General features: G+C 42.8%; 1 protein-coding gene and 1 long non-coding RNA gene across 8 annotated transcripts in view; both read right to left on the bottom strand.

Moving 5' to 3' along the window:
- Window positions 1–10,509: 10,509 nt before the first annotated feature.
- Window positions 10,510–27,453, bottom strand: part of LOC135241902 (serine/threonine-protein kinase BRSK2) — a 170,142-nt gene continuing 153,198 nt past the window's right edge. For 4 of the 7 annotated variants that reach the window (XM_064312673.1, XM_064312679.1, XM_064312676.1 and 1 more), the window contains 4 exons: window positions 26,121–26,244; window positions 22,086–22,266; window positions 20,585–20,674; window positions 11,038–12,296 (listed from right to left, as the gene is read on the bottom strand). In XM_064312673.1, the coding sequence (XP_064168743.1) occupies window positions 12,151–12,296; window positions 20,585–20,674; window positions 22,086–22,266; window positions 26,121–26,244 (541 nt within the window). In that variant the 3' untranslated portion in view covers window positions 11,038–12,150. The other 3 variants (XM_064312674.1, XM_064312677.1, XM_064312678.1) reach the window with 3 other exon arrangements.
- LOC135241912 (uncharacterized) lies at window positions 14,452–20,578 on the bottom strand. The gene is made up of 2 exons (XR_010326161.1): window positions 16,664–20,578; window positions 14,452–16,383 (listed from the first exon to the last, which is right to left on the bottom strand). It is a non-coding gene; the product is annotated as an uncharacterized LOC135241912 (long non-coding RNA).

Genomic DNA, 27,453 nt, shown 5'->3' with positions numbered 1-27,453 from the left:
TTCTGATTCATCGGTACCAAAAAAAATGCATTTCGGAACGGGTGCCGCTTTTGACCCTTTTGGACATAAGACTATAGTCTTATGTATTTTGCCATTTTCCATGAAAACACATTATTGATCATAAATTGTTAAAACACATGTAATTCTTTTATTTCATCACAGCTGTATTATAAACATGATTTCCTATCATCGTACCAAAAAAAGAAGGCATTTTGATTTTTAGGATAACATATCTTATGTATGCATTCATAAACCATTGTGTAAAAAACACATTGTAATTCATTATTTCACCACAGCTGTATTATAAACATGATTTCTATCCATCGGTACCAAAAAAAATGCATTTATGATTTTTTTGGTGGAAATACTTTATTGATCATGAAAAACAACAGTATTGATCATAAAAAAATTGTTAAAACACATTTGTATATTCATTATATTTTCATCACAGCTGTATTATAAACATGATTTCTGATTCATCGGTACCAAAAAATATGCATTTCGGAACGGGTGCCGCTTTTGACCCTTTTTGGACATAAGACTATAGTCTTATGTATTTTGCCATTTTCCATGAAAACACATTATTGATCATAAAATTGTTAAAACACATTGTAATTGATTTATTTCATCACAGCTGTATTATAAACATGATTTCTGATTCATCGGTACCAAAAAAAAAGCATTTAGATTTTTTAGGTGGAAATACTTTATTGATCATAAAATTGTTAAAACACATTGTAATTCATTTATTTCATCACAGCTGTATTATAAACATGATTTCTGATTCATCGGTACCAAAAAAAATGCATTTCGGAACGGGTGCCGCTTTTGACCCTTTTTGGACATAAGACTATAGTCTTATGTATTTTGCCATTTTCCATGAAAACACATTATTGATCATAAAATTGTTAAAACACATTGTAATTCATTTATTTCATCACAGCTGTATTATAAACATGATTTCCTATCCATCTGTACCAAAAAAAAAGCATTTAGATTTTTTAGGTGGAAATACTTTATTGATCATAAAATTGTTAAAACACATTGTAATTCATTTATTTCATCACAGCTGTATTATAAACATGATTTCTGATTCATCGGTACCAAAAAAAATGCATTTCGGAACGGGTGCCGCTTTTGACCCTTTTTGGACATAAGACTATAGTCTTATGTATTTTGCCATTTTCCATGAAAACACATTAATGATCATACAATTCTTGAAACACATTATAATTCATTTATTTCACCGCAAGTATATTATACACATGAATTCCAATTTCTCAATAGTGGGAAAAAAGCATTTGAATGGAGCCACTTTGGCCCATTTGGACATAAGACTATGTCTATGTATTGCATTCCATGAAACACATTATTGATCATAAAATTGTTAAAACACATTGTAATTCATTTATTTCATCACAGCTGTATTATAAACATGATTTCCTATCCATCGGTACCAAAAAAAAGCATTTAGATTTTTTAGGTGGAAATACTTTATTGATCATAAAATTGTTAAAACATATTTAATCATTATTTACATCACAGCTGTATTATAAACATGATTTCTGATTCATCGTACAAAAAAATGCATTTCGGAACGGTGCGCTTTTGACCCTTTTTGACATAGACTATGTCTTATGCATTTTGCCATTTTCCATGAAAACACATTATGATCTTAAAATGTTTAAAACACAATTGTAATTCATTTATTTCATCACAGCTGTATTATAAACATGATTTCTGATTCATCGGTACCAAAAAGAATGCATTTTGGAACGGGTGCCGCTTTTGACCCTTTTTGGACATAAGACTATAGTCTTATGTATTTTGCCATTTTCCATGAAAACACATTAATAATCGTACAATTCTTGAAACACGATATAATTCATTTATTTCACCGCAAGTATATTATACACATGAATTCCAATTTCTCAATAGTGGAAAAAAAGGCATTTTTGAATGGGAGCCACTTTTGGCCCAATTTGGACATAAGACTGTCTTATGTATTTTGCCATTTTCCATGAATACACTTTGATGACTATAAAAACACCTTATAGTTAATTCATTTCACCATAGCTATATTATAAGCATGATTTCTTCTCTACCAAAAAATGGCATTAACAAATGTCCAAAAAGTAGAAAACATTTTAAGACTGTTGTAAGGGTTAGTTTCTGTTGTTCGTGGCAAAATTAAATTAATGTACAGTATTGGGGTCGTACAAATCTACTGGTAGTAAACACAGCTGAAATGACAATTGTCCCACAATCTTTTTACCCCACTTACACTTGTGGCTGCAGGATCGAGGATAAACAGATGACGAGGGCAGTGCCTGTTTTCATAAAAGGTCCCACAGGCACCGTTGCGTCAGACAGTAACTTGGGTTACCTTTACCCACATTATGGACTGTTGAAGCATATACTGTGTGTATGTGCACGTAATTAACTGGGAATGATATGATTAATGTGGTGGACTGTCAATCAATCAATCAATTTTTATTTGTATAATGCTTTTAACAAAGGAGCTTTGTCATAAAGCAGCTTTACAGAGAACCGGCCCCCAAAGAGTAAGCCTAGGGCAACAGTGGCAAGTAAAATCTCCCTGACTGATAACAGAAAGAAACCTTGAGCATAACCGAACTCTGACAGGGAACCCATCTGCCGCGGGCAGGCCCCAGTTTGTTATGACTGGACTGTGGACTGTGAATAATATCATCTGAAATGACAGGCACACTGAGCTGTTATAAGATGGTATAGGGAGATTTATCCCAGGTATGTATTGCCTACATAGGTGTTTGGATAATAGAAAGACCACCACCTTGGGCCTCCATAGAAGGAGGAGGGGGAGTAGCGGGGGGGGGGGGGGATCTTACTGGTGTGGAGGGTGTTCCTGTCCAGACCTTATTTGGACATACAAAGAGAACTGTGTAATGTGGACAGCTTGCTGCGGATTTCATTATAGGGAAATCTAGAGAAACATTCAAGGAGAATCTGCTTAACAGTTCTCCTGGTAGCATAGTGTTTATGAATGAGCATTTTGTAATTTGGGCAAGCATCAACCCAATCTTTGTGTTCATCTTCTTTGTCTTCATTTATTAGATTGTATGTCTTTTGTCCTATAAAATATATTGGTCTTGCTTTGTTAATACGATACCTTTAACTGCTTATCCTTGGTTATCATCAGCTGTCATATTGCACCATCATAAACTGTATTCCCTTTTCAGTGCATCTAATATATGTGGTTTGCACATACGCTGACCCGGGTGTGCATTTCTGGGAGGACTAGTCAGTGTTTTGGCCTTATGTACGGTTTAGGGGTGACACTGGAATACGGGTTACTCACTGGGCATAGTATTAGTTTCACTGACCGGAAGTGCAGCTGCTCTGGGACAGATGTTAATTTCAGTGTCCAGATGAATCCTAGTATTATTTTATATAAATAGTAATTTGATGAACAATTAGATGAATGCCTGACAGCAGTAGATAGTCTTGCCACCCACTGTTTTAGCACGCCCTGGTCAATACACGTATACGCAAACCCATATTCGCACAAGCATCCATTTTCCATAAAAACACATTGTTCATCAAACTCATAAAACAGAAATTTGAATTCATTTATTTCCCTTTGGTTACAGATGGATAGGAAATCACATTAGCATTACAACAATGGTGAAATAAACAAATAAAAATTTGGTTGAAATTTGATGATGAATAATGCATGGCCAAATATGTATAGGTTTATGTCCAAAATCTGTCAAAAATTTTAAAATACCATTTGTTTTGATGGATTGGTGTCTTGTTAGCATTACATCCCTGTTGAAACAAATTTAGTAAAATGTGCCTGAAGAATTTTGATTAATAATATGTTTGCATGGAAAATGGCAAAGTAAGGCTATAGCCTTTTGTCCAAAAAGCGTCAAAAAAATTCTCAAAATATATTTTCCTGCACTGCCATTGCACAAGATGATGACACTGACAAGGTAATCAGAGGAGACATGATCAAGAGAACAGGCCTCAACAATTCTCAGTCACATGACTTAGGCTTAATCAGGCTCCAAGACTGACTGAGCACAAACTGTCACCTCAAAACACAAAAGTAAGCTGCAAGAGAAACAAATGCCAGCATTTACCTGGATTGGCCATATGCATCATACGGCCACTTCATGCTTCTTCGAAGGCCGAGACCTGTGGTGCATTCCAAATCACTTATTTTATCCTTCCGTGCTTCCTCTCCTTGCTTCCTCTCCTTGCTTTCTTTCCATGCTTCCTTTCCATGCTTCCTTTCCTTGCTTCCTTTTCTTGCTTTCATGCTTTCTTTCTGTGCTTCCATTCCTTGCCTCCTTTCCGTGCTTCCATTCCTTGCTTCCTCCCCTCACCTCATTTCTGTGCTTCCTCTCCTGCTTCCTTTCCGTGCTTCCTTTCCTTGCTTCCTCCCCTCGCCTCCTTTTCTTGCTTTCTTGCTTTCTTTCCATGTTTCCTTTCTTTGCTTCCTTTCCTCGCCTCTACTCCTTGCCTCTTTTTCTTGCCTCCTTCCCATGCTTCCTGTCCTTGCCTCCTTCCCATGCTTCCTTTCCTTGCCTCCTTCCATGCTTCCTCTAGTAGCGTCTTTTCCTTGCTTCCTTTCCGTGCTTCCTTTTCTTGCTTACTTTTTTGCTTTCTTTCCGTGCTTCCTTTCTGTGCTTCCTTTCCTTGCATCCTCTGCTTTCTTCCTTTCCTTGCTTTCTTTCAATGCTTCCTCTCCCTGATTTCTTTCTGTGCTTCCTTTCTTTGCTTCCACTCCTCGTTTCCTCTCGTCGCTCCCTTTCCTTGCTTTCTTTCCATGCTTCCTCTTCTCGCTTCCTTTCCTCGCTTTCTTTCCCTGCTTTCGTCTGTGCTTCCTTTCCTTGCATCCTCTCCTGGCTTTCTCTCCTTGCATCTTATCCTTGCTTCCTTTCCTCACTTTATTTCCCTGCTTCCTTCCCATGCTTCCTTTCCTTACCTCTTCTCCTTGCCTCCTTTACTTGCTTTCTTTCTGTGCTTCCTTTCGTTGCTTCCTCTCCTTGCTTTCGTTCCATGCGTCCTTTCAGTGCTTCCTTTCCGTGCTTCCTTTCATTGCATTCTCTCCTTGCTTTCTTTCCTTGTTTCATTTCCCTGCCTCCTTTCCTTGCTTCCTTTCTATGTCTATTCTTTGCTTCCTTTCCTTGCATTCTCTCCTTGCTTCCTTTCCTGGTCTATTCCTTGCTTCTTTTCCTTGCATTCTCTCCTTGTTTCCTTTCCTTGCTTCCTTACCTTGCTTCCTTTCCTTGCATTCTCTCCTTGCTTCCTTTCCTTGTCTATTCCTTGCTTCCTTTCCTTGCATTCTCTCCTTGCTTCCTTTCCTTGCATTCTCTCCTTGCTTCCTTTCCTTGTCTATTCCTTGCTTCCTTTCCTTGCATTCTCTCCTTGCTTCCTTTCCTTGTCTATTCCTTGCTTCCTTTCCTTGCATTCTCTCCTTGCTTCCTTTCCTTGCATTCTCTCCTTGCTTTCTTTCCTTGCATTCTCTCCTTGCTTTCTTTCCTTGCATTCTCTCCTTGCTTCCTTTCGTTGCTTCCTCTCCTTGCTTTCGTTCCATGCGTCCTTTCAGTGCTTCCTTTCCGTGCTTCCTTTCATTGCATTCTCTCCTTGCTTTCTTTCCTTGTTTCATTTCCTTGCCTCCTTTCCTTGCTTTCTTTCTATGTCTATTCTTTGCTTCTTTTCCTTGCATTCTCTCCTTGCTTCCTTTCCTGGTCTATTCCTTGCTTCTTTTCCTTGCATTCTCTCCTTGTTTCCTTTCCTTGTCTATTCCTTGCTTCCTTTCCTTGCATTCTCTCCTTGCTTCCTTTCCTTGCATTCTCTCCTTGCTTCCTTTCCTTGTCTATTCCTTGCTTCCTTTCCTTGCATACTCTCCTTGCTTCCTTTCCTTGTCTATTCCTTGCTTCCTTTCCTTGCATTCTCTCCTTGCTTCCTTTCCTTGTCTATTCCTTGCTTCCTTTCCTTGCATTCTCTCCTTGCTTCCTTTCCTTGCATTCTCTCCTTGCTTCCTTTCCTTGTCTATTCCTTGCTTCCTTTCCTTGCATTCTCTCCTTGCTTCCTTTACTTGTCTATTCCTTGCTTCCTTTCCTTGCATTCTCTCCTTGCTTACTTTTCTTGCATTCTCTCCTTGCTTCCTTTCCTTGTATTCTCTCCTTGCTTCCTTTCCTTGTCTATTCCTTGCTTCCTTTCCTTGCATTCTCTCCTTGCTTCCTTTCCTTGTCTATTCCTTGCTTCCTTTCCTTGCATTCTCTCCTTGCTTCCTTTCCTTGTCTATTCCTTGCTTCCTTTCCTTGCATTCTCTCCTTGCTTCCTTTCCTTGTCTATTCCTTGCATCCTCTCCTTGCTTCCTTTCCTTGTCTATTCCTTGCTTCCTTTCCTTGCATTCTCTCCTTGCTTCCTTTCCTTGTCTATTCCTTGCTTCCTTTCCTTGCATTCTCTCCTTGCTTCCTTTCCTTGCATTCTCTCCTTGCTTCCTTTCCTGGTCTATTCCTTGCTTCCTTTCCTTGCATTCTCTCCTTGCTTCCTTTCCTTGCATTCTCTCCTTGCTTCCTTTCCTTGCATTCTCTCCTTGCTTCCTTTCCTTGTCTATTCCTTGCTTCCTTTCCTTGCATTCTCTCCTTGCTTCCTTTCCTTGCATTCTCTCCTTGCTTTCTTTCCTTGTCTCCTCTGCTTGCCTCCTTTCTTTGCTTCCTTTTCTATGAGAACGGCCAAAAAAAAAAAAAAAAAGTTTTTTTGTGCATTCCACACGCTTATTTTTACCTCCTTAGACTGAGAATTACAATTTATGGTTAATAAGTAGACTATTTTGGCAAATGTTTTTTTTTTTACTAAGGTATAGTTTTTAGGAATCTGCTTTTGTGAATACATTTTTTTCCCTAAATAATCTAATTATTAACCATTCGCTGCCTAAGGAGGCAAAAATAAACAACACGTTGACAATGCAGGATTCCAGACATCAATTTCATGTCTTTTTGACCAGTTTGGCCTTCCATACTCGCAAAGGAGGCAAGGAAGAGAAGATAGCATAGATGAAATAAGCAATTTGGAATGCACCCCAGGACAGGAGGGATCTTAATTACCAGCTGTGACCCAAAAGTCTTCAGACACACAGAAAAGGAAACGCATAAATCATAACTGAATGAATTTTATTTCTTTTGCATTTAAGTTGCTCACAGTTATTGTTGTACAAGGGGGTATACATTTTAAGTTGGTTCCTGCTCAGTAACCATCATTTGTAGTCACGTTTTCATCCTGTGTTTTTATAAAGTTTTTATTATTATTATTATTATTATTATTATTATTATTATTATTATTATTTATTTATTTATTTATTTATTTTCTCCAAAGTACAAAATAGGAAGGAGATAACAACAGGTATTGCTTTAATTCTTTCTGATTACAATCCCGTTCCTGAATCATCCTCCGGGCGTGTGTGAGTGATGGGATCCTAGAGGTAAGGTGTAGAGGAAGCATTGTTGTAAACGTCTCTGCAAAAGACAAGATCTTGGGACGAGACAGGAGGACGGGAGGGGGTGTAGGAAAGAGCCAGGAAGGAAAGAGAAACAGGCACACAAAAAGGAATGATAGAGGAAAGTAGAAAAAGGGGGGAAAGGCAAACCATAACAAATGTATTGAAATAAAGGGAGAGGAATCAGGTCAGGGCAAAGAGACAGTTTTATGGAGCAGTTACAGCAAGGTCATGCAAGGAAATGCCAGTGGCTGACATGCACACAGTAATACAAGGTTAAAAGCCAAGAGCAGGAATCCCCTTTGTGTTTTTCAGAAATTTGTTGCTCAAATTCAACTATTTACAACAAAAATGGTTCAAGAGTATTTTTTTCATAAGCTTTTGTACACACACAATGATATGAAACGGACAGATATCAATAGAAGATAATTTCCTCACAAAGAGGCTAATCTACATTCTTAAATTACTGGCAAATTACCATTTTAAACATACACTACAAGATCTTCTTTCTTGAAGCTGGGACAGAGAGAAATTCTTTTTGTAGTTGTTCATATAGTTCTGTTAAATTATGACAAACTTTTAAAAAAGTCTTTAAATGAACCAATCGGTGCAGCCCTGATGCCAACACACCAGACGTAAATAAATAACGTACAATTCTCTGCTAACAGATTTTCTTTTATATAAATAGTCACAACTTGATCAATTAAGAAAATAAATTAACAAAAAAAGAATAAATAAGGACGGTATAAAAATATCCACATCTGTATTGAACATTTGACCTCCAAATCTTGCAGAAAAATTTCCCAACCACCCAACCAAAGATACTTATAAGGACAACAGAAACAAACATGCCCTGAAAGAAAGAAGGGGAAGAAATCAACCTGGATGTACGTATCTAACACAGTATTCAAGGATTAAACCAAAATGATTCACTGCATAAATTATTAAATAACAAAAAATACTGGAAGCAAAAGGGGAAAAAGTAACAATAGGAGCTTTCTCCAATTCTGCCCTACAGCTAAACAGTGTCACAACTAGACATTCTCTTATGTAAGAAACATATTAAGTCTGTACAACAGAATAGATCATTCATTTGTGTAATCCTTCCCCCCCTCCCAACGACTACCATCCCCACCCCTAGCCCCCCCCCCAAAGCTTTTTGAAATTCCAGTCCATTTGCAGCAATGGGGTCTAATAAAGTTGTTAGACCCAGAAATTCACAAAGAAAGTCTACATTAAAAAGGACATGGTGCCATGCCACACTGCTCCATGTCAACTGTCGGCCTTGCCAACAAGTCTGCCCCTTCTGATCTTCTGTGTAGTCCCAGTTCCGTTGTTTACTGGTTTTCTTTTAATTATTGAAATCCCAGATTTAGTATGTATGTGCATGTGTCCATGCGCATGCCTCTTTATAGTGAGTGTGTACATGTGTACTTGAGAGCTAGTTTGCATGTGTGTGTATATGTGTATGTGTATATATGAGTGTGTGTCCATATGGCCCCGTATGTATGTCTGTGCGGCCCTAAGTGTATCTGTGTGCAGCATGTGTACGTGTGTACGTGAGTGTGTGTATGTGTGTGTGTGTATATGAATGGGCATATATGTCTACAAGACTTGTTCAATTACTAAATATGCTCAACAGCGATGACAGAACAGTCAGGGAGCTCGCCAGACCCTCTTTCCTCCTTGATCTAGAAAAATGCAAGGTCCCACGAGCGAACGAGCCGTCCTCCAGTTTCCTTGGCTTTAAGAGAAAACCTAGAGGAAAACTGGACACCAACGCAGCTGGTTTCGGCGTTAATTCAGACTGGCCAGACCTGAACGATCTACACAACTGGACTGGTGTTTCTGCTGAATGGAGAGGAGCTGACTCTGAGACCGTGAACATCTCTAGTACTATGTTTACCGATCCGACAATCTCCATGAGCGCTACAGTGAGACGCGATGGAATTACAAGCGCACTCCCCATCAATGGCGCGCAAGCTCATTTGCTAGCGCTTAATCAGCAGCAGCGGCAGCAGCACTGGATGGGACTCCGGCTACAAGGGAAGCTCGCTTGCCTTCCTTCAGCGGATCATACTGTTGCACACAATTTTTAAAAATGCAGCGATTGATGATGGAACCCTCATCGTCACTGTAAAAGCACGCCTCCAAGTGTTACCAATCAAACTCAATTTATCCATTTGGTATCCTAATAGCCACGACCCTTACTATTTATATCATGGACATCAACAGGTTGTTGAATCAATGTCACATATACTAAACGGTTGTGTCTTCTATAAAGGGCTGTTCATAGCCAGACATGATCGAATTGTTAATATTATATCTAAAAATGTATCATCCATTCTCCATCCAACTGCTGTGTTACATATAAACTCCACTGTAAAACCACAAATGTTTCAATGCAATAATAACCTCAAATGTAAGTGCAAACAAACCTGATCTTACTGTGACTGATGAGGACCACAGAGAGGTATTCCTACTAGAAGTAGGCTGTGCCTATGCAAGTCTAGAAGAAGCATCTTACTAAACAGTTAAAATACCAGCCATTACTACAAGCCATAACAGAACAAGGGTATAAGTGTCAACTCCTAGTTCTTATATTTGGAAGCCTTGGCCATGTCCACAGGCTAGTGGTCAGAAATCTTAGGATAATGAGGCTGGCAAATGGAGAGCAAAGCGACTAGCTAAATATTGCTCAGTTTCCTCCATTATAGGCAGTCACGGTATATGGAGGAGATGTCGTCTCTTGTACTCATAATGTTTCCTGTCAGTGCAATTGAGATACAAATGTCCAACCTGCTTTTTGTTTGCTTTATCCCTACTGGTATGCTTTCTGCTACTCAAGTGAAGGACATCAGACAGCATCTGAAATATATTTGGGCCCTTATGTATTTTATAAATGTGGACCTAAATAAAGAATTTTTGTGTGCCTATATGTGAACGTGTGTGTGTGTATATGTGTGTGTGTGTATGTGTGCATGTGGGTGTATGTGTGAATGCGTATATGTGACTGTGTGTGTGTGTGTATGTGTGTGTGTGTGTGTGTATGTGTATGTATGCGTGTGTGTGTGTGTGTGTATGTGTGTGCGTGTGCGTATGTGTGTGTGTGTGTATATGTGTGTGTGTGTGTGCATGTGTGTGTGTATGTATGCATGTGTGTGTGTGTGTGTGTGTGTGTGTGTGCATGTGTGTATGTGTGTGTGTGTGTGTTGCACACCTGATGGACACTGGCATGATGTCATTTTAAGGCTTTTCTTCAGTTCCTCCAGGTGGCCGCTGCAGCAGATGAAGGCAGGGGGAACAGGGAGCAGGTGGGGGGCAGGGCTGTGTGTAGGGGCAGAGCTCTTGCTCAGGTAATACTCTTGGAGGCGTTGGGATTAGGGGCTATGCATCCTGGATGACATCCTGGTGTCAGTTTCCTTGGCAACCCACCTGCCTCGAAAAGTGCCCTCCATCAACAAATGTCCATCTTGCAGTGCGTGGGTGGGGACAAGGAGCAGGAGGCGGGGCTTAATAAGTTTTCTGGATAATGCCTGGTAGTAGAAACAAGCCATCAGAAGGGTGAGAGGAGACAGAAATCTTCACAGAAAATGCCAAAGCAATGTCTTTTGATTTGTTTCATTTTGTTTGTTTTGTTTGGGAGCAGGGGATGTGGGGGGGAGGGAGGTGCGGGGCACAGAGGAGACCTGCATACTTGTGTGTTATACTCATAGCATTTATTGTTAATTTATACAAAGTCATTCAATTTTAAAAATATATATATATATTCCCAAAGAAGTGGCATTATTTACAGTACCAGTGTTGCGGTGCACACGTAGATTTCTACACTTCTGCTGGGATTTTTCTATTGATAGGTGGACTGATTTGATTACTCTGATATAGTGCAATGTTTGTTTGTTTGTTTGCTTGCTTTTAAAGTTGATCCTGTGTCCCAATAGATGGCAGCAGCTTAATGCCTGTGGTGGGGGTTAGTCTCTGCCTCTGGGGCCCTTTGATTTATTTGGCCCATAACGGGGTTAGTCTCTGCCTGGGGGGCCCTTTGATTTATTGGGCCCATAAGGGGGTTAGTCTCTGCCTGGGGCGCCCTTTGATTTATTGGGCCCATAGCGGGGTTAGCCTCTGCCTGGGGGGACTTTGAGTCATTGGCCCTGTGGTGGGGGTTAGTCTCTGCCTGTGGGGCACTGAGTCACTTGGCCAGTGGTGGGGGGTTAGTCTCTGCCTGTGGGGCACAGAGTCATTAGGTACATAGTGGGGTTAGTCTCTGCTTGTGGGGTTCTTTCAGTCACTGGGCCTGTGGTGGGGGTTAGTCTCTGCCCGTGGTGGGGGTTAGTTTATACCTGTGGTGGGGGGTTAGTCTCTTCCTGTGGGACACTGAATTACTGGGCCCATAGTGGGGTTAGTCTCTGCCTGTGGGGCAATGGGTCATTGGGCCCATAGTGGGGTTAGTCACTTTGAGTCATTGGGCCCATAGTGGGGTTAGTCTCTGCCTGTGGGACACTGAGTCATTGGGCCCATAGTGGGGTTAGTCTCTGCCTGTGGGGCACTAAGTCACTGGGCCCATAGTGGGGTTAGTCTCTGCCTGTGGGGCACTGAGTCATTGGGCCCATAGTGGGGTTAGTCACTTTGAGTCATTGGGCCCATAGTGGGGTTAGTCACTTTGAGTCATTGGGCTCGTGGTCGTGCCTCTGGCCAGTGGAGGTATGTTTGTTGGGCGTGCCGGGTGGGCGAGGCACCTGTCCATGCTTCTCGTCTGAAAAAAGTTGTTTAATTACGTCAAAGAAGTTACTCAACGGGCTGCCTAGGTACACAAATGGGAAGAAAAGAAGAAAGAGAGAGAGAGAGAGAGAGAGAACAAACAAATGAACAATGGAATTCACGGGAGAAGTGGTGAGAAAGAGAGATGGAGTGAGGGAGTAAAAGAGAGACTCAGAGCCACTATATGGACCACATCAGACAGCTGTTTTTTATGTTGTAAATGCGTCTGCAACTGTATATGTGTGTGAATGTAATGTGTGTCCAGTATTTCGGCTTTCAACTAAATATTCTCATATGGACCTGTTTTAAGCTTTTTGTTGTTGTTTGAATAGCCAAAACACAACCAGAACCAGAAAATACACTTGACTGTCTAATACCAGATTATACTATAAAAAAACAAACCCTGCAACATCCCAGGATATGACTGGAATGGCAGAGATAAGCATGAGCTGGGATAGTTTCACACAAGGTGGGAGCACCACGTGTGATTAATACACCTTTGGTCGAGCTCTTGGCTGTGGAGAGTATTTGTGTGGCTTTGGGGTCTCAGTTTTTGTCTGGCTGGGATAAATGGGAGGCCAACAAGATCACACAAGAAGCCTGAAGATGGACCCTGTCAGCTTTTACTCAGCTCCAGTCTCAATGCTCCTATCCCTTACAGCCAGCAGGGGGAGACAGAGCAGCAAATATGCACCTGCATGTAGTCACGTGGATAGACAAACATAGTCACAGTGTACAGATACTCACGCACTGACAGCGCACACGTGCAGACACACATTCTCACACACTGACAGCGCACACGCGCAGACACACATTCTCACACACTGACAGCGCACACGCGCAGACACACATTCTCACACACTGACAGCACACACGCGCAGACACACATTCTCACACACTGACAGCGCGCACGCGCAGACACACATTCTCACACACTGACAACACGCACGCGCAGACACACATTCTCACACACTGACAGCGCGCACGCGCAGACACACATTCTCACACACTGACAGCACGCATGTGTAGACACACATTCTCACACACTGACAGCACACACGCGCAGACACACATTCTCACACACTGACAGCACACACGCGCAGACACACATTCTCACACACTGACAGCGCGCACGCCGACACACATTCTCACACACTGACGCACCCAGACCACTTCTCACACACTGACAGCACACACGCGCAGACACACATTCTCACACACTGACACACACCGCAGACACATTTCTCACACTGACAGCACAAACGCGCAGACACACATTCTCACACACTGACAGCGCAGCAGACACACATTCTCACACTGACGCACACACGCGCAGACACACATTCTCACACACTGACAGCACACACGCGCAGACACACATCTCACACATGCAACACACGCGAGACACATATTCTCACACACTGACAGCACAAACGCGCAGACACACATTCTCACACACTGACAGCGCGCACGCGCAGACACACATTCTCACACATTCTCACACATATGCATGCACACATGCACGCACACACACACACACACACACACAAACACACCTACACACACCTACATATACACACACATGCATGCACACGTGCATACAAACATGCTCACACATGCACACACACATCTGCATGCATATATGCATATACATATGCAGGCACACACACACACGCACACACAAACACACCTACATGCACGCACGCACGTGCGCACACAGACATACACACACACACGCACGCACGCACACACACACACACACACACACACACACACACACAGATCTTGGCTCTCCTCATTCAATGAAGGTCCTAGCAGAAATAATTGCCAAGAAATTATTTGTAGTTGCTTACTGATGAAAAGAAATGTAAGAAAAGATACTTAAAGCAATAACTTTTATATCTGGGACTGTTGCTGTTGACTCTCCCAGCTTTATAGGCTGTTTCTCTAGCTAGTGGACCAGAGCCAGCCTTGGACGCTTACGCTGATATTAAACTCCATATTCAACATAAACATGTTATCTGAATTAGGATACAAAACTTACAAAGAATGACATCAAATTGCTCTTTGACATAGAGCCCCACTAGTTAAGGGTGTGTTCGCACTTGAAAAAAATAAGTTGCCAAATCATATATATGGTACAACCAATGGCAAATGCTCTGCTTGTGAAGAGTGCTTTCAATACTGTAATAGGAAAATAAAAGTGAAGGAGGATATCAGATGCAACAGGACAACGAGGAGCTTTATAAGAATAAAGATATCGCTGATGCCTTAAATAGTTATTTTGTTGAGAGTATTACTAGAAAAGGGGTTACTAATAGACTAGAAGGCATATGCAGTACTCAGAATGTCTTAGCAGATGTTGAGATAGAGGATGAAGAAGTACTGGATAAATTACATAAACTAAAGACAAATAAGACAGCAGGCCCTGATGGCATATTCTCAAGAATACTCAAATAGTTAGGTGTGATCATCTTTAAACCACTGGCAGGTGTTTTTAGACCGTCTTTAAAAACTGGAGAAATACCTGAGGACTGGAAACAAGGTAATATAATACCAATATAATACGAAGGGGGACCATACAAATCCAGGAAATTACAGTGTTTCTTGAAAATAACAAATGAGCCAGCATGGTTTTTTCAAGGGAAGGTCATGCCTGACAAACCTCTTGATATTCTTTGAAGAAGCTACAAAGTGTTTTGATTATAGCAAGGCATATGATATTATCTACTCTGATTTTTACAAAAGGCATTTTATAAGGCACTGCACGAGAGACTTGTTTGCAAAATGAAGACAATAGGAATTAGAGGACGTATTCAGACTGGATTCAGAACTGGATACAGGGTAGAACACGAAGAGTAGTAAGTAGTAGGAGGGATATTATCTGAGCAGGGAACTGTGGGAAGCGGAGTCCCACAAGGATCAGTGCTGGGACTAATGTTCTTCCTCATTTATATAAATGACATTGACAGGGACATAGAAAGTTCATTAGCCAAATTTTGTAGATGATACAAAACTGGGGGTCCCAGCTAATAGTTTAGAATCTAATAAAGCAATCCGAGAAGATTTTTTAAAAATCCAGAAATTGACGGAAACCTGGCAAATGAAATTCAATATAGCCAAATATAAAGTTCTGCATGTGGGAAATAAAAACATAAAACAGGACAGCTTTATGAGAGGAACAAAACTGGAATGTGCTCAATTTGAAAAAAATTTGGGGGTAATGGATGATCAAAGCCTTTCAGATACTAGGCACTGAGCAGTATTACATACAACAGGATTACATTAAATGACATTTATTTAGCAGACGCTTTAATCAAAAGTGACGCACAATAAGTGTATACCGGAGGTCATTGGAACAACTACAAAACACAGGTCCATTAAGGTACAATACTAATTTTGTAACAGTTATTCATAGCCATGAACATATTAAGTCCAGTTCACACAGTAAACATTACTCTGACCTAACCTATGCTAAGTCATACTAGGAGGCATGACAAGCTACTGGATGCTTGGATGCATAGCCAAAAGTGTTGAGTAGATATCCAAGGAAGTTATTCTTATCTTATCGACATTTGTTAAACCATCCTTGGAGTATTGTGTGCTATCCCGAGGACCGTACTACAAGAAAGATCTAGAGGAAAATGTTCAAAGAACAGCAAACAAATTTATTCCTGGTATGAAAAATAAAAGCTATGAGGAAAGTCTTATGCTTAATCTTTTCAAGCTTAGTAAAAGGAGACTTAGGGGAGACTTGATTAAGACTTTTAATTTCACAAAGGAGATCGACAAAGAGAGCTACAAGAGTTTCTTCTGAGTTCTGTTAGTAGAACAACGGGACATAAATGGAAATTTCAAAAGGTAAATTCCATACAGACATTAGGAAGAATGTTTTCACGCAGAGAGTGGTCAATGTGTGGAACAGCCTGCCAGTTCACATAGTAGAGGCAGAAACTGGGTTTTCAAGGCCAGGCTTGATATGGTGTTAGATACTATCTAGTCTGATTACTAGGTACTGATTACTATAGGTAATCAGAGCACAAGGTACAATTTAGTCAGGAAAACGGTCAGCACTGTTGGGCTGAATGGCCTGTTCCTGTCGTAATGTTATGATGTTATGCTATGCTATGCTGTTATGGTTCCCTGACCTTGTGCCCTAGCTGCTTGTGATGTTGCAACATTTGTTTTGATTGTCTTCCTAATAGGAAATTGGTGTCACCTGGAAGGGGTCCTACTTAAGGGGCCTTCTGGCTGATGCTCTCTCTCTCTCCATTCAGAGGAGAACCTGCAGTCTGGCTACACTGCGCATTTATTTTCTTTTGTAGCGTTCTTTAATTAAAAATATTTTTGAATTGCGAATATCTTGTGTGATCTTGTTTATGTTGCGACTGGCCAGGGGCTGAACGTAACATATGCTATGCTATGCTATGTTATGTTATGCTATGTTATGCTATGCTAAATTAAATACAGAGGCACGATATCCCAGTGTACCAAGGTCATTATACATGTCCTGCTGGGGAAATTAAGAACATCCAGTCTTTACCGTACTTGCATAACTCACATATTCAAAAAATCCAGAACACCGAAACAGACAAATGTGAACACATATTGAAAACATACACACCAAAGCACACATTCACACATACACATCCATGTATACAACACAAATGTTTTACACTAAAATACACACACACACACCCCACCTTCCCACACACAAACACAGCCCAGTGCGTGCGCACACACACACACACACACACACACACCTTTGCTGGATGGTCCTTGGACCCTAAATCCTAGCTCTCTGACGGGCTGTTGACAATTTCAGAAATACTGTACCGCACTACAGCCACTATCCTCCTAAAAATGATAACAGTGATTTAACAGCGCTGAATCTCTCATACACTCTTAATCATGTACCCAGGAGAATCAGAATCATGTTGGCATGCACTTGCTTGACTGCAGTCACACTCTGCAGAAGGATGCAGCTGCCATTCATCTCCAAGGGCAGAGTCACGCCCACACCAGAAAACAGGATGGCAGCAGTAGGATGAAAAGCAGGATGGTGTGATGTGGTATATGTGTGTGTGTGTGTGTGTGTGTGCGTGCGTGTGCATGCATGCGTGAGCATGTTCGTGTGCACGACGTGCGTGCGTACATGCATGCATACGTGTGTGTGTGTGTGCATGTATGAGCATGTTCGTGTGCACGACGTGCGTGCGTACATGCATGCATATGTGTGTGTGTGTGTGTGTGCGCGCGTGTGTCCAAAAGTATGTGGTCTGGGGCTGTTTTTCATGGTTTTGGCTAGGTCCCTTAGTTCCATTGAAAGCTAATTTTAATGCTACAGCATACAATCACATTCTAGACAATTTTGTGCTTCCCCAACAGTTTGGGGAAGGTCCTTTCCTGTTTTAGCATGACAATGCCGCCGGACACACAGGGAGGTCCATATAGAAATAATTTTGTCAAAAATGGTGTGGAAGAACTTGACTGGCCAACACAGAGCACTGACCTCAACCCCATCCAATACCTTTGGGATCAATTGGAAAGCCAGGCCTAATCGCAAAGCCCAACCAGTGCTCGACCTCACTAATGCTCTTCAGGCTGAATGGAAGCAAATCCCTGCAGCAATGCTCCAAAACCTAGTATAAAGCCTTCCCAGAAGAGTGGAGGTTGGTATGGCAGCAAAGGGTGGACTAACACCATATTAATGGCCATAATTTTGGATGAGATGTTGAAAAGTCAGCTGTCCACATACTTTTGACCATGTAGTGTGTGTATTTGTGTGAATATGCCTGTGTGCATCTGTGTGTGTGTGTGTGTGTGTGTGTGTGTGTGTGTGTTTTTGTGTGCACACGCGCGTGTTTGTGTGTGTGAGTGTATATTTGTGGGTGCAAGCATGATTGTGTGTGCATGGTTGTGTGTGTGAGTGTGCGTGTTTGCGTGAGTGTGTAAATGTGTGTGTGTGTGCATGCATGCTTGTGTGTGCAGCGCATGCGTCTGTGTGTGTGCATGCGCGTGTGTGCGTGCGTGTGCTTGAGAATGTGTGTGCGAGGGTGTGCGTGTACATGCGTGTGTGTGCGAGGGTGTGCGTGTACATGCGTGTGTGTGCGTGTACATGGGTATGTGCGTTTGCCTGTGTGTGTACATGTACATGCTTAAGTATGTGTGTGTGCGCGTGCGTGCGTGCTTGAGTATGTGTGTGTGCGTGTGTGTGCGTGTGCGTGCTTGAGTATGTGTGTGTGCGCGTGCGTGTACATGCTTGAGTATGTGTGGGTGCATGTGTGTGCGCGTGCATGTGTATGCTTGATGTGTGTGTGTGTGTGCATGCGCATGTGTGCGTGTGTGTGTGCATGCTTGAGTATGTGTGCGTGCATGTGCATGCGCATGTGTGTGTGCTTGAGTACGTGTGTGTGTGTGTGTGCGCGCGTGCATGTTTGAATGTGTGTGTGTGTGTGTGTGTGCATGCGCATGTGTGCGTGTATGTGTGCGTGCGTGTGTGTGCGCGTGCACATGTGTGCGTGCTTGAGTATGTGTGTGTGTGTGTGTGCGCGCGCGTGCATGTGCATGCTTGAATGTGTGTGTGTGTGTGTGCGTGCGCATGTGTGCGTGCTTGAGTATGTGTGTGTCTGTGTGTACGCACGTGTGTGTGCTTGAGAATGTGTATGTTTGTGTGTGTGACAAAAGAGAGCAAAAGATAGGGAGGTGGAGAGGCTCCACAAAGCGTAATGAGAGGAGGATCTGACACATTTAACCTAACCCTTACCCACATCGATATGAAAGGGAGCCTGCCTGGCGCTTGGATCATCCTGATAACAGTCAGTTACCAACCTGTGCTCAAATATGTACCTGAAACACTTAGGATTCCAGTAAAATCTGAGAAACATTCCTGCAGATCACTATGATTCCCCAGAAAAATTTTTACTTACCAATGCATACAATCACATGTAACAATTATTTTTGTTCTGAAGATTTATGAAAATATGCATTTCTTGGGGCCTCCAGTGGCGTAGCCTATAGAGTGCTTTCCACAGGCTCATTGCGAGCCGCGACGTCAGCAGTTCGAGTCCGACCGCCGACCTTTGTCGCATGTCTCTCCCTCTCTCTCAGTTCATCCTGTCTCTCTACACTATCCTGTCTAATAAAGCTAAAAAAGCCCCAAAAATATATATATTAAAAAAAAATGCATTTCTTTTTAAAAACTCCCAGTAATCTGTAGGAATGTTAATGGTGAATAAAAAATCTCAAATAATTATTTGCCAGCGTTCTGTTTTTCCTTGTCATGCCCTCCAAATGCCCAGTATCAATTCAAGGTGAAATAATAAAAAAAATTACACTGGCACTCAAAAAGATGAACAAGGATGCATTTTTTGCAGCACAGCTTACTAACACTGCCCCCAGCAGTTGGTTCCACAAACTGTGTTTCACCAGAAGATTATTGAGTTTAAAGTTAATCAATTAAATACTGGAACCCTGCAAGTTTAAGCTGCTGTAATGACACATATAGTCAGCAGGGGGTGCTGTTATCAGGATGTTCACCAGGAGAACAGAACACAAAGAGCTATACCAACACAGGGGACCTCTCTTTTTCCTGTCTTCTTTTCTTCCCTGTCAGTCTTGCTTACAGCAGCCGTAACTCCACACGTGGCAATTGCTCAAGGCCAGAGGGAATTTGACTGAGAAGCCTAGGCCAGCTGGGGGGTTTAAGCTACTATGGAAGTGTTTTTTGGAAAGTTAGAGACTGGCTGTAGACTGTCACAGGGCAGTCAGAGCAAGAGACACAGATTTCACTCAAACTCTAAATATCTACAGTACGACTGAAAATACAAGGCTGTGGCATTGAACAGATTTTCTTGCATTTTCTTGGAGAGGGTGCTGATTGGAGGCTGATGACTTCCGGCTCTTTTTGTGGGTTTGTTTCTAAGCATGGCAGAGCAGGGCTGGTGAGTGCTGGCTGACTGGAAGGCTTGTCTTAAGAAGTCTCATTGGAACTGCCGGTCCGTTTACACAAGCACGTGTGTACACACACACACATGCGCATACATGTGTACACACAAACACACACACATGTAACCGCAGTGACATGCTTTCTCTTCAAAGATCTCATTATCACACACTGGTAGGCCTGAGGTAGGCGAGATGATGCTGTCACCCGTGATGCATGGGGGAGAGAGTGGGAGGCGAGGGTAGGCCCGGGCAAGAGAGCGCCCCCTCTCTGCGGGAGGCCGGTGGTGCGGTGTGGAGCAGAGCTTGGTGCCATGGGTGTGGCGCATGCATGCAGAGGATGGCGTGTCAGGAAGCAGAACACTGCAGGTGCTGGGGTTTACTCACCGGAAAGCTGCTGGACACCTGGCTGCTCATGTGTGCTTAACAACTGTGCCTGAATCGTCTCCACCACCCTCTTAAAGCGCCGGCTGGGGCCTGTCACAGCCAAACATCAGGCCAGATTAAAGCAGGCACGGACGAGGACCCCATTTAAGAGCACACAGAAGGGTTCACAAATAAAGAGTGCGCCAGTATGGGCAGGCACAGCTGAAGGACAGATCAGTAGGGATGCAATTACAGGAAGATCCAGCAGGGGCGCAATTAAATGACCAGTGGGGATGCAACTTAAGGATTCACCAGCGTAAGAACACTATAATGCAAACATTGTTTTGGATTTGCGCGTTTAAACTAATCTTGGCAGCAATGCCTGTAGGTGACGTATTGCACTATATGACCTTTAATAAAATCAGTTCCAATGCAATGATAAAATATTTCAAACTGACATTTGACTTACTCAACGTTTTAAAAGCTGAATGCATTAAATTTGCATTTAATATAGTTTGAACTATGCAGGATGACCGTTAAACTGTAAAATGGAAAATTGCAATGACACAATTAGTTTGGATCACAGATAATTCCCAAAGTGAAAGACTGTTTAACGTAGACTAAAACACATGCCAATAAAAGGCACTGGTGTATATGATAAACTAAAACACATCCCAATAAAAGGCACTGGTGTATATGATAAACTAAAACACATGCCAATAAAAGGCACTGGTGTATATGATAAACTAAAACATGCCAATAAAAGGCACTGGTGTATATGATAAACTAAAACACATCCCATTAAAAGGCACTGGTGTATATGATAAACGGGTACAGAGGAAAGCATTGGGCTAAACAGAAACATAGAGTTTTTTCCTACTTTAATGGCCTCATAAACCATAATTGGACCTTTATGAAACAGCAACAGCTACTAGAATATCTGAACTGAAAATTACCTCTCTGACAGCCTACTGTCCATTATGATAGAGAAAAGGGGGAGGGAGAGAGAGAGAAAGAGACAGACAGAGAAAGGTAAAGAGAGACAGAATGCGAGATAGAGAAAGACAGAGAGAAAAGGAGAGAGACAGAAAGAGAGAGAGAAAGAGAGATAGGTTTGGTACAGATGCCTGCAGTATAGTGTCTGTTCTATATTGAGAGGTTCGGAACAGATGCCTGCAGTATAGTGTGTTCTATATTGAGAGGTTCGGAACAGATGCCTGCAGTATAGTGTGTTCTATATTGACATTTGAAACCCAGCAGGTTTAAAATTCCCTGTGATTACCACAGAAAAGTGCCCCTCTACCCCTGATGCTCTCCAATGTGCCCCTGCAGTGAAGGCCTTCATAAAGACAGGGAGGGGGCAGAACGCCAGGGAACTGGATATCCTTTCTCCTTTTCTCATCTTTCTCACTCACTGCCTTTTATTCAATCCCTCTATTGATGTGATTGGCTGAGTCTGGGAGGCTGGAGAGGGGGTGATTGGGGGGAGGGGGTGTATAGGTTCCCCGGTTGCCGTGGCTACCTGAAAGCAGCGTGAAGGTGACAGAGTAGATTCCGTTCTCCTTCTGGGCGGCGGTGCTCTCGGTGTAGGTGATGTCCACCTGGAATTTGACGGGTTTCTGGAACACCGTGGGCCCAGCAGTGGACTTGTACTCCGCCCGGAAACTGGTCTGTGAGATCACACTGTGGCTGAGGCTGGGGATCTGTGAGGGAGGGGGGTCACCGGGAGGGGGGGAGAGTCACCTCACCAAATGTGTACACCCATATTCAACACCATAACTGAACACTCAGAATACAAAGGCTTTGCATTGATGAGTGGAAATGAATGTTTGCACCTAACATAAAATGTTCTCATCATGTTGCTAGACCGTTTTGTCAATGTTATAACTTTTCCACTACCTCACAGGATCATTGTGAGATTGTTTTGTGTTAGCTGGATTTGTGTTGCTCCTGCAAATGACAGAGAGATGTTATATGGGACAGTGGGGGGAATTGACACACTCTACTATGCTCCCAAGTAATTTATTACAAAAACAAGGACACACAGTGTCACTGATGCAAAGCACCATTCAACCACTTGAGTGTTAATAGCTCCCCCTTGTGGAGAATCTTCAGCTTGCTTAATGTGAGCGAGTGTGTAAGTGAGTGAGTGTGTGTGTGTGAGTGTGTGTGAGTGTGTCAGTGTGAGTGAGTGAGTGTGTGTGTGTCAGTGTGAGTGTCTGAGTGAGTGTGTGAGTGTGTGAGCGAGTGTGTGTGTGAGTGAGTGAGTGAGTGTGTGTGTGTGTGTGTGTGAATGAGTGAGTGTGCGAGTATGAGTGTGTGAGTGTGTGTGTGAGTGTGTGAGTGAGTGTGCGAGTGTGAGTGAGTGTGTGAGTGTGAGAGTAAGTGTGTGCATGTGTGAGTGAGTGTCTGTGTGTGTGAGTGAGTGAGTGTGTGAGTGTGTGTGTGTGTGAGAGTGAGTGTGTGATTGTGTGTGTGTGAGTGCGTGTGTGTGTGTGAGTGAGTGTGTGAGTGTGTGAGTGCGTGTGTGTGTGTGAGTGAGTGTCTGTGTGTGTGGTGGAGTGTGTGAGTGCGTGTGTGTGTGTGAGTAAGTGTCTGTGTGTGTAAGTGTGTATGTGTGTGAGTGTGTGAGTGTGAGAGTGCGCGTGTGTGTGTAAGTGTCTGTGTGTGTGAGTGAGTGTGCGAGTGTGTGTGTGTGTGTGTGTGTGTGTGAGTGTGAGAGTGTGTGTGTGTGTGTGTGTGTAAGTGTCTGTGTGTGTGAGTGAGTGTGCGAGTGTGTGTGTGTGTGTGTGTGTGTGTGTGTAAGTGTCTGTGTGTGTGAGTGAGTGTGTGAGTGAGTGTGCAAGTGTGAGTGTGAGTGTGTGTAAGAGACTATTCTTCTATTTTTACGACTCTCTCCATCAGTCAGCACCTAGCCGTATTTTTGGGCGAATGTCCTCCCTCTCTATCAATATGGGATAGTGGAAACGTCTGTGTTTCCCAACATCAGCTCACACTGAGTGATTGTGTGGGAGCACACAGGTAAACACAGCGAGAATCAACCGATCAAAACATCAACCAACTACCCAACCAACCAAACAAGCAATCAATAAATCAGTCGGTCAATTAATGAATCCATCAAGCTGGTTTATACAAAGCCATTTACAAAAAGCAATTCAGTTTGCCTGGTGACTATTGTACAGTAGTTTTAAGCCCATATAATATTCCAAATACCATAACTGAAGGAGGGATTTGACTAAAAAGTAGATGTTCAATGAGAGGCTAAAAAGGCAAGGCTTGAAACTTTATTAAAAACCAAAAACAGTTTTTGCTTCCAGCAGGATCCACGTAAGGTCATTCCAAAATTCGGAAGCCCTGAAGCAAACGGCACACAAAGGATGAACTTGTTTCCTTTGCCCAATCTTCAAATTAACTTTTATAAATTGAGAAGCGATGGGAGGGAGTGGGGACACCACAGTCTCCTGACAACACTGAGAAGGCATACTTCAAGAGAACAGCGTTCCTCCGTCACAATGGGAGTGCCCGAGACACAGAGACTTTACGCTAATGAATGAACTTCTGTTCCATGCCTAAATCGATAGGTCATTCAATATTGAAGGCTTGAAACATTTAAAACCTCAAAAACACAGCTTAGCATTTAAGCATGGACACATCACGCAGAAGTCTTCAGATGAACTTCAGGTGTTCTGAATCCACTGTTTGGCATTTTGGGTCTCTAGGGAAATTACATCATGTTGTTAATCACTCACTTCCTGGTACTGATAAAAGCTGAAACTGATCAGTCCTGCAGACAGAGAGCCACTTATCCAGTCTTCTGAATCAGATTCCAGTAGCATGGCTCAGCCACACCCCCCCAACACCACACCCTCCAACACACAACACCACACCCCCAACACACAACACCACACCCCCTCAACACACAACACCACACCCCCCCAACACCACACCCCCAACACACAACACCACGCCCCCCCAACACCACACCCCCAACACACAACACCACCACCCCTCAACACACAACACCACACCCCAACACACAACACCACAGCCCCCAACACACAACACCACCCCCCAACACACAACACCACACCCCTCAACACACAACACCACACCCCCCCAACACCACACCCCCAACCCACAACACCACACCCCCCCAACACCACACCCCTCAACACACAACACCACACACCCCCAACACCACACCCCTCAACACACAACACCACACCCCCCCAACACCACATCCCCCAACACACAACACCACACCCCCAACACACAACACCACACACCCCCAACACACAACACCACACCCCCCAACACCACACCCCCAACACACAACACCACACCCCTCAACACACAACACCACAGCCCCCAACACATCACACAACACCCCCAACAAACAACACCATGCCCCCTCAACACACAACACCACGCCCCCTCAACACACACATCCCCTCAACACACAACACCACACCTCCTCAACACCAAGGCCGTCTGGGTAGTGTAGAGGTATAAGCACTCGCCTACCACCGCAGAGACCCCGGTTCAATCCCTGGCAGTGGTACTTCCGGCTTGGTCAGACGTTCCTACGAACACAGCCGGTGAGGGTATGAGTCCTGATCATTGCATTAGCAACTCCTACTGGTTGGTCTGTTCAGCGGGGAGGGGATCTGGGGGAGATAGCGTGAACCTCTGCGCGTGTTACGCTCTCCCAGTGAAATTCCTCGCTGTCAGGTGAAAAGAAGCATCTGGCGACTCCACATGTATTGGAGGAGGCATGCGGTAGTCTACACCCTCCCCAGATAGCGCATCGACCAGGACTGTGATACACACGGGGAATTGGTATAACGACTGAATTGGGGAGAAAATGGGAGAAAACGGCAAAAAAAAAAACACACACAACACCATGCCACCCCAACACACAACACCACGGCCCCTCAACATACAACACCACACCCCCCCCCCCCAACACAAAACACCACACCTCCTCAACACACAACACCACGGCCCCCTAAGGGGTCATCTCCCTCATTCTGACTAACCTGTCAACCCAAGCATCTCTGTTTCCGAGATACCGAGTTAACAAGGAAGATCAAATAAACTTCTCAGCCAATGAAAACCACTTTTCACAAAATGGTTTCGCTAGTTTACTTCAGCTAATACTAGCGCTAACATCACCTCCGGCCACACTGTTCTTCAACAAACCACATTCATGGAAGCACATCTATATGCTAATGATCCATGCTCTGTGTTGATTTTTCTATTGACCTAGAAAGAATGCAGTAGACCCAAGGAAAATGGACAGGGCGAAGACGAGTGCTTTACTGAATTGTTACATAAATCATAGCTGTATTAGCACACGTGCAAATGCAACCTTGGGGCAAAGCCAATCAGCATGTCAGCTATAATTCCAGCACCCTACCAATCAGATAACATGCATGAGAACAGTGGTCTATATTTGCAATAAACAAGTGGTCCTGGCAGTAATTTCAAGCCATTATGAGACCGAGACGAGGAGAATGGCTTGTGAAATGGAGAGGGGGCGCAAATGTAAACTTACTGAGAGAAAGGCGTGCACAATATCTGCTTTGATTGAACTCAATGGCTTGTCCTTGATCACCACAAAGATTTGTTCCTCTTTCTCCAAGTTGATAAAATTACCAAACCAGGATTTTTTGGCAAGTCTGTCACGCAAAAGGAAAAGAAAAGCACACGTTTATCATTCTGATTTTCAAGCAACTATCAAATGCTACAGAGATTAACCTCCTTCTCCACACCCTCTGTTGCACCAAAAAGATACAACACACAGATAAGCATACAAGCAAAGTAGCAGCTCCATACAAACCATAAGTACAAGAATAATGGTCTCCAGTGTAAATTCAACAAGAGAGTACACAGAGGGGTGTTACCGCATTATTGTATTCCCAAGAGTTACACTGATGTTCTCCACTATGGTTTGTCGCTCAGGATAAGAGCATCTACAAAAGGATCTTACTATTAATAATAATGGGTGGTTGACATGAATAGTTTAACCATGTTCTTTTTATGCCGAAAGGAGAGTGGACAGTCCACTTTCCTGGTGCATGTTTTCACATTATGCAGATGGGAGAAAGCAGAGAGGGTTACTGCGAGAGATGGGATCACCGTACAGGAAGTGCCACTGGAGATGCCAGGAATCGAACCCCTGGTCACAAGAGAGGATCCACATATTGACTGCACCATATGGTCCTTCTCAATTACACAACATTTTTTTAAAAAGCACCTTTTCCTTCAAATATAAAAAAGAACAGCAACCCATTCCCCTTTTGTCATGTAAATCTGGGCCAGAACACACAAAATGCAAGTGGGCAACCACATACTGCTTATTTAACTATGATATTTAAGGCCTACATTTATTTCAGGGAAGCTTATTAGCTAGGGAGATTAGGTATGGAGATTAGATATTGAGATTAGCTATGGCCATTACCAATGAAGATTATGTATGGAGATTAGGTATGGAGATTAGCTGTGGAGATTAAGTATGGAGATTATCTTTGGCAATTAGATATTGAGATTAGCTAAATCCATTACCATTGAAGATTATGCATGGAAATTAGCTATGGAGATTAGTCAAGGAGATTAGCTATAAAGATTAATTATGACAAATTAGGTATGGAGATTAGCTATAAAGATTAGCTACGGTGCTTAGTTATGGAGATTAGCTAAAAAGATTAGATATTGAGATTAGCTATGGCCATTACCAATGAAGATTATGTATGGAAATTAGGTATGGAAATTAGCTATGGAGATTAGCTATAGTGATTAGTCAAGGAGATTAGCTATAAAGATTAGCTATGGCAAGATTAGGTATGGAGATCAGGTATGGAGATTAGCTATGGAGATTAGCTATGGAG

This window comes from Anguilla rostrata, chromosome 16 (genome assembly GCF_018555375.3).
Source record: "Anguilla rostrata isolate EN2019 chromosome 16, ASM1855537v3, whole genome shotgun sequence".
NCBI lineage: Eukaryota > Metazoa > Chordata > Actinopteri > Anguilliformes > Anguillidae > Anguilla > Anguilla rostrata.
This window is presented reverse-complemented; position numbering and strand designations above follow the sequence as displayed.